The 6,713-nt window shown below is 48.0% G+C and overlaps 1 protein-coding gene across 1 annotated transcript; it reads right to left on the bottom strand.

Moving 5' to 3' along the window:
- Window positions 1–1,143: 1,143 nt before the first annotated feature.
- GABRB2 (gamma-aminobutyric acid (GABA) A receptor, beta 2) lies at window positions 1,144–3,028 on the bottom strand. The gene is made up of 3 exons (XM_008577236.1): window positions 2,837–3,028; window positions 2,596–2,687; window positions 1,144–1,574 (listed from the first exon to the last, which is right to left on the bottom strand). Exons 1-3 carry the CDS (start codon window positions 2,911–2,913, stop codon window positions 1,414–1,416), a joined length of 330 nt encoding a protein of 109 aa, XP_008575458.1. The 5' UTR covers window positions 2,914–3,028; the 3' UTR covers window positions 1,144–1,413.
- Window positions 3,029–6,713: the final 3,685 nt, after the last annotated feature.

Raw genomic sequence — 6,713 nt, 5'->3', positions numbered from 1 at the left:
GGCACTCACATTGGGACATTTTTTAAATTTTTATGCTGAAATTCAAAATGTAAACTGATAAAAGACCTCTCAAATCCCACAAAAGAGAATACTTGTATATCTGGGAAATTAAATAATTTCCAAAGAAAGAAACATTATCCACAAAGGGGATTTTCATTATGTGTGGGAAATCTATGGTTCTGAATCATTCAATATTGTCTTTAGTCTATGTTTATATACTATATGATAAAAACATTCCCAATCATTAGAATACAAGAAGATTTATGTCATTAAAGCATTACTGAAATAGTTGAATATTCCCTTGAGTATTCGCAGGATGCTTCAGAATCTTGTGACACTTCAGGATTGTCACTTTTCTTTGGACAGTGCATAGGGACTATGCTGCTTATTCGAGCTTCCTCTTTGTCTGAATTCTGGGAATATGGAAATGTGTGTAACATTGAGAGCTAACTTTCAAGTCGTGATGGCTGGCTTAGAAGTGCTCTGCATAAAAGATTACACGTTACACCCTCTTCTTTAATAATTCATCCAATTTCTAGACAGAACTATACTATAACACAATCCTCTGAAACGTGATGTACTATCAGGATGTAAAGTAACAATGGCACTTTACATTAAAATGTGGCCTATCTACAGAAACTTTTCCAAAGGGTAAAACTTTAAAAACATAGAGTAGAAAAGTCACTAGAGAAATGCCCCAAGCAAGTGTGGGTATCTGGGAAACTTGTCATTGTCTTGCATATAGGCAGTGATCCAACATGGGCAGCAGGGGGCGCTCCTGCATGAAGCAAACCCCCCACGGGTTTCCTGGTCAGGTACACAGAACCTTTCTCTTAGCACTTGCCCCAAGTCCAAAGGTAGCCACTAAAGAGTGCTGCTGTCAATAAATCATACGACCTTAGGAAATGCAGTGAACAACACTGCAGAAGTGACCAAATATAACACATGGGTCTGAGTCTGCCTTTTGGAAACAGGGTGGACAAATTTCATTTTATTTTGGTGGGCAGGAGGGGTTAGAGGAGACAGCAAACAAGGGGGTTGGGGGGGAGGGGCTTGCCATTAGCTGTAAAGAGGTGATTTCCGAAAGCAACAAGTGGTATCAGAATCCCAGGGTCTTTGTTACAGTTTAGTTTGTATATTACACTCTCTGTTAAATGTCAAATCAAGACCTTTCCCTCTTCCCCTGACTCCATTCCAAACCCATAAAATGACTTGATGAACTGGGTTTCCCATTGAGCCTCAAGAAATGTGGCTTCCACAGGGTGTCTCCTGCATGTGGCTGAGTTTTACGCGTCAGTACGTGATGCATTATACTCGCTCTGTGCCAGGTCCCAGGAATCTGAACCAGGGACCACAAACAGCCAACTCTGTAACCTCAAACACAGTGAATTCTCCCTCATCTCATACAGAAACTCACGCACAACCCACCCCAAAAGCTGGCTCCCTCCTCCTCCCTGTCCCGAAATGAAGGTCTGCAGAGACATAGCCATAAACCTCAATACTCACCATATTGACTTCAGAAACCATGTCGATGCTGGCGATGTCAATGTTCATTCCCACAGCCACTGGGGGACCTGCAAACCAAGATGGCCAGCCACGTGATTTCCCCGAACTTCATTCATTCTTAGCAAGAGTTGTCCCTAGGCATGTGACACTCTTTCTAAAAACCCTCTCTACTGTTCACCCTCAAATTTTTCAATTCCCTGCTCCTTTGTTAAAGAGTGGCAGGCATTCATTCCTTTAGGAAATGCTCTGTTGAACACACGTGTGCTGATGGGCGAGGGATTCCAGCTCAGTCTGCGTATGCAGATGTCTCAGCATGTGAATACACAGAACTCACAGAAGCACAAGACTCTTTCTAGACCAAGGGATTTTTATATATTGCGCTGAAGCCCTCTCCCCCTCATTCTTTCCTTTCCCCGTCTTCAGTGTGCAGGTTTTAACTCTTTGAGCTTCATGAGTCTGAAGCAAAATTAAATGGATGTATCAGCATATATCTATGGCTGCGAGAGAGGTCTCCCCACCCCCCACCCTCTCTACCCTCCCATTTCTCCCCCTACCCTCCCATCCCCGTATCCTCCCCGCTTCTCGCCCCATGCTGTGAGGCTTGGAAGACCGGACAGCATACAGACATAAGCCACTTTAAACCGCGGCCAGAAGAACTCTTCCAAAGTAGGAGGGCACAGGGGGTTAATGTCACCTCTCAACAACTGCCTGCACATATTGCCCTCAAAAATGTTCACGATGGCCTTCCGTAAGCCAGTTTCTCTGGACACACCATTAACTAAACTTATGAGGTCTGTATCTCAAGGAAGCAAGCACAGTGAAGCAAAGGATTTATAACAGTGAAGCCGAAGGACAGCAGTCACCAAATTTGAGTACAGGCTTAAGAGGGTCTCATTGAAGGACCGCTTAAATGCTGGATAGTAACAAATCGCCTTAAGTTTGGATCCGTTTCTCAGCATGGTAAAATAGAGCCACATCCAGTACACCACATGCACCCACAACTAGGGAGAGGAAGAGAGCGCGCACAAGGCTCAAAAGACAGCTCCGGTTATAGCTGGACTGTTCTTATCTACCAGGCAACCCCATTACCTCCAAAATCTGGTCTCAGACGAATGTCATAGCCTTTCAGGAGCCTATCCACCGTCTCTTTAACCAGCGACATATTACTAGGGTCATTGACACTAAAAAAAGAAATGACAATAAACAGGCATCAGTAAGGAAACCAGCACAGCGTCTTTATCTCATCCTTACTATAAATCCCTGCTCACAGAGGTATGCAGACAGAGCCCTTCAAAGTGAGAAAGGGGAAAAAAATGCTGGGTCCACTTACCTCTGCGCACAGACAGCGGCGATTATTAAGGGGAATGACCAAATCCCAAAGTAGCCCCTTTTCCGGACTCTCCACATCCCTTTAGTTTTTGATGGGATTGAGGGTTTCACTGAAGAGAGGCGATCCAACTTAGTCTGCCCAGTGCAGTAATTCTAATGTGAGGCGCATGCGCACGGCGTACCAAAACATCAAAGGGGCAGCGGCGGCTGCCGGAGACCGAGCAGATTTCCTTGTTTAAAAAAAAAAAAATTAAAAAAAAAAAAAAATTAAAGGGGAAAAAGGAAAAGCATATATATGTATAATATATACATATCTAATAATATAGAAAAGCCATCTCACAAGAGCATCAAGAGTAAAATCTGTATTGTCCTATCTTTAAGATAAAAACAACTATAGCGTCTGGTAAGTTTCGGTAGTTGCCGGAGGCAGTTTTGCAGCTCGCGGGCTGTGAATGTTTCGGATGTGTGTGTCTTCTTAAATATGCAAAACCAGATTAGGAATTTAGGGGACGGCAGGTGTGAGGTGCGAGCGGGAGCCCACTTCTGGTCTCAGCAGGAGAAAAGGGCGAGGAGTTTGAACTTTATTTTTGTGCAGAACAGCATCCCCCGCCTGGGACGAGACGGGGGTGGGGGCGAGGGTGGAATGGGGGTGGAGGTAGTGCGGCTGGGGGTGGGGGAAGGTGATGCTGGGAGCAGGAGTCGAAGGGGGAGGGAGGAAAGAAACCAATGGGAGGAACGCTGAGCAGCCCATTGGATTTGGGGCGGGGGTGGGCAGGTGGAGAATAAGAAAGAAATGCTAAATTAAGAAGGAAGAATGGGAAAGAAACGAAGAATAAAATGATGCCTGGTCTTTTCTAGGGGTCCAGGAGCAAGCTTTTCTTCACTACTCACGAGCGATTTCTTTCTCCTCTCCTCACCCTTTGCCCCCTATTTTCCCAAAGAAGAAAACCTCAGGGTCCTGGTTTCTCGCCGTGTGACGTGCCTGACCCTCTAGTCCAGGTTATTTATAGCAGGAGGAGGAGGGGGAGGCGAGGAGAGCGAAAAGGCAACGCTGTCTCTCCAGGTTTCGGTCTGATTCTGCAGTGGGAAATTCTGAGTGGGCAGGGGTGGGGTTTGGATGAGGGGAACTGGGACGAGAGGGCGTGGGGGACGCGGGTGACGAGCGCCCTAGCGCAGGTGCGGGGGGCTGGGGGGCAGGTGGCCTGGGGGGACGCTCCCTGGCCGGGCCCCCCACCCCCTCAGCCGCACTTGCACCCGCGCGCACACGTGCCGGGACAGTCCCCACCCGCCGCCCGCCCTCCTTACCTCGCGGGCCCGCGCTCGCCGCCCACTCCCGCCGCGCTCCGAGCTGGAGCCCCCGGGCCGGGGAGAGGGACCCCCGGCCGCTCAGGGGCTGCGCCTCTGGATACCACAAGCCGGGGCAGTCCGTAGAAGACAGGCAAAATGAGGAAGGGGCCCAGCGACCGCCCGGGGCACCAGGTTTTCCAGCGGTCTCCGCGCCACCTTGTTCTCTCTTTCCTTCCCCGGGCCCAGCGAGACTCGCACACCCAGAGGCTGCCTCTTCCCTCCCGTCCGAGGCCGCCGGGCCCGGAGGAGGCAGCAAGCTTGGAGGGGGGTGCGGTGGGGGGAAGGAAGATACTGAGTTCACAAAAGATCTTTCCTCCGCCGGAGGGAAAGAGCCGTGCGGCGGGCGCCAGGAGGTGCTACGAGGCTGGGGGCACCGGGCTGTGGGAAGGAGCCTGAGACCGGGACGGATGGTGCTCCCGAGTTTATCTTGGGAGGGTGAAGCGGAGCCGGGCAGGTGCTCCGCTACTCCTGCCCCTACTCCTCGGTGAAGAACTGGAAATGCCAGAGTTCAAACCTGCGTTCTGGACCCGAGTGCTTAGCCTGTAACTGCTGCTACTACTAGTCATTGTTACCATTAACTGAGCGCCTACTACGTGCCGGGAGTGCTGCATGAATGCTTACAACAATCCTACCTTTTAGCTGTAACTTCTGTGTCCCCATCTTATAGACTTAGAAACTAGCGCACTGAAACTGAGGGACTTGCCCAAGGTCATGCAGGTGGCGAGAGGTGAAACCGGGATTGGACTTCAAAGCCAGCGTCCTTAACCACTGGACTAGACGGTCTTGACTCCCGAGTGTCCGACCTGCCCCGCTGTCAGAAATTCGCTGCTGCCGAGCTCCCCGCACCCACGGAGCCCGCGGCGGCTGCAGGACGAGCGGGCGCGCGGACCGTACCAGGCTCGCCCGGCCGGTCTCTGCAGAGAGGAGGGGCCGCCGGCCAGCGTCGTTCCCCAGGCTCGCGGTCTCCGCAGCACCGGGGATTCCTCGGAGTCCTGGTCTGGGCTGCACTCTTGACCCACTTCCCTTCTGAAGACCTCTCCCCTCCCCAGCTTTGGTCAGAGGGTCATTTTGGGGCAACTTAGGGGAATGACTCCTAGGGAAGTGTGGAGGCGGGAGGGCTGTAGGGGGGGTGGGAGGGGAATCCGACAGCTCCCCTGGGTTGGATGAATAACAGGAAGGGAGAGCTGTGTGCCTTCGCTGACCAAGGGAGTTTCTAGGGTAGAGACAGGTAAAACGGTACCATAACACAGTGGAGATCTACAGCGTGGCGTGCTTCCGAGGCTCTTAGGAGCCCATCCGGAGAAAATGTTTATACAATCAGCATTCTACCAAGAGGATTCCCAAAGCAGTTTGAGTCCCAAGTAATAAAATGCTGAAGTCCTCGAAAGCTCCTCTCCCTCTTGAACACATCTCAAAACAGGGTTTTCCTTCTGACCATTACTTACCTGTGTTGTGCTTTCTGCACTAACAGCTCCTTCTGCTTAGGCCTACTTCAGTTTGGGCTGAGAGAACAAAATGCAATGAACAAAACAAAACACAAATATTGTCAGACATAATAATAATACTAACAACAATGGCCCCGTGAATGATTAACCAAGTATATATTGAAGGCCTACAGAAAATTAAGGGAAAAGAAGGAAAAGAGAAAAGTAGCTTGCATCTCAGCAAGTAAAATAGCATAATGCAAACAGAGCATAAAGGAACTGGAGGTAAGCTTTTTGATTCAAAGCCCAGCTCAAATACTTAGTAACTTTGTGACATGGGCAAGTCATTTAACTTCTCTAAGCCTCAGTTTCCTCTTCTGAAAGCAAGAGAAAGATAATAGTACCTTTTCCACTGGCTTGCTTGTAGAATGACATAAATATACATGTAGCATTTGGCATGAAATTAATAAATATTAGCAATCTTTTAAGGAGCAAGATATAATGAATAGATAGGAAAGCAAACATGGTTTAGTGACATAATACTGAGCAAATATAAATTTGGTGTGTTTATTACAGAATAGCCTGAGAAGGAAGAAACAGACATTTCAAGAGAATTAAGGTAAGGTTAAGTAGGAGATGTATTAAAGACCCACGCTGCGATCAACATGAGGAAACACTAAAGAATATTTGTTTTTTGTATTCAGAAATCTCAGAGATATCTCTTACCAGTAACGGTAACTAATGTAATCAAAAATACTTTCCTGCTAGTTGCAATACCTAATATCACTTTATGCCTAAAGTGTGCTTTTATTGTACAGAAGAATCAACTCTGGACATCTCTCTGGAAGACAATGCTAATAGGCTGCCGAGGAAAATGCAAAATGAGAATAATAATATGGAATCTGAAGATGTGTCCGTTGCTGGAAAACATTCTCCAAGGTCCTAAATATACAATAAGAAGGCAAAATGTGAGTACTCTTAAGACATCATACTTTGAAGACATCTCTGAGTACAGCTCTCAGCTTGTTTCACCCACTAAGTTAATATAATAGAAATAAAATCAGCCCAGAGAATCTCTGCACTTTAACAATCAAATGACCAATAGGA

Source organism: Galeopterus variegatus, unplaced genomic scaffold, assembly GCF_000696425.1.
Source record: "Galeopterus variegatus unplaced genomic scaffold, G_variegatus-3.0.2 Scaffold1465, whole genome shotgun sequence".
Lineage (NCBI taxonomy): Eukaryota > Metazoa > Chordata > Mammalia > Dermoptera > Cynocephalidae > Galeopterus > Galeopterus variegatus.
The sequence above is the reverse complement of the archived record's forward strand: the minus strand, read 5'-3'. Positions and strand labels throughout refer to the sequence as shown.

Excerpts from the sequence above, each read along its gene's own strand:
- GABRB2 (XM_008577236.1), bottom strand. The coding sequence starts at position 2,913 with ATGTGGAGAGTCCGGAAAAGGGGCTACTTTGGGATTTGGTCATTCCCC. Across the intron at positions 2,688-2,836 it reads GCCGCTGTCTGTGCGCAGAG|TGTCAATGACCCTAGTAATA; the intron begins GTAAGTGGACCC and ends TTCTTTTTTTAG. Across the intron at positions 1,575-2,595 it reads TCTGAGACCAGATTTTGGAG|GTCCCCCAGTGGCTGTGGGA; the intron begins GTAATGGGGTTG and ends CTTGGTTTGCAG.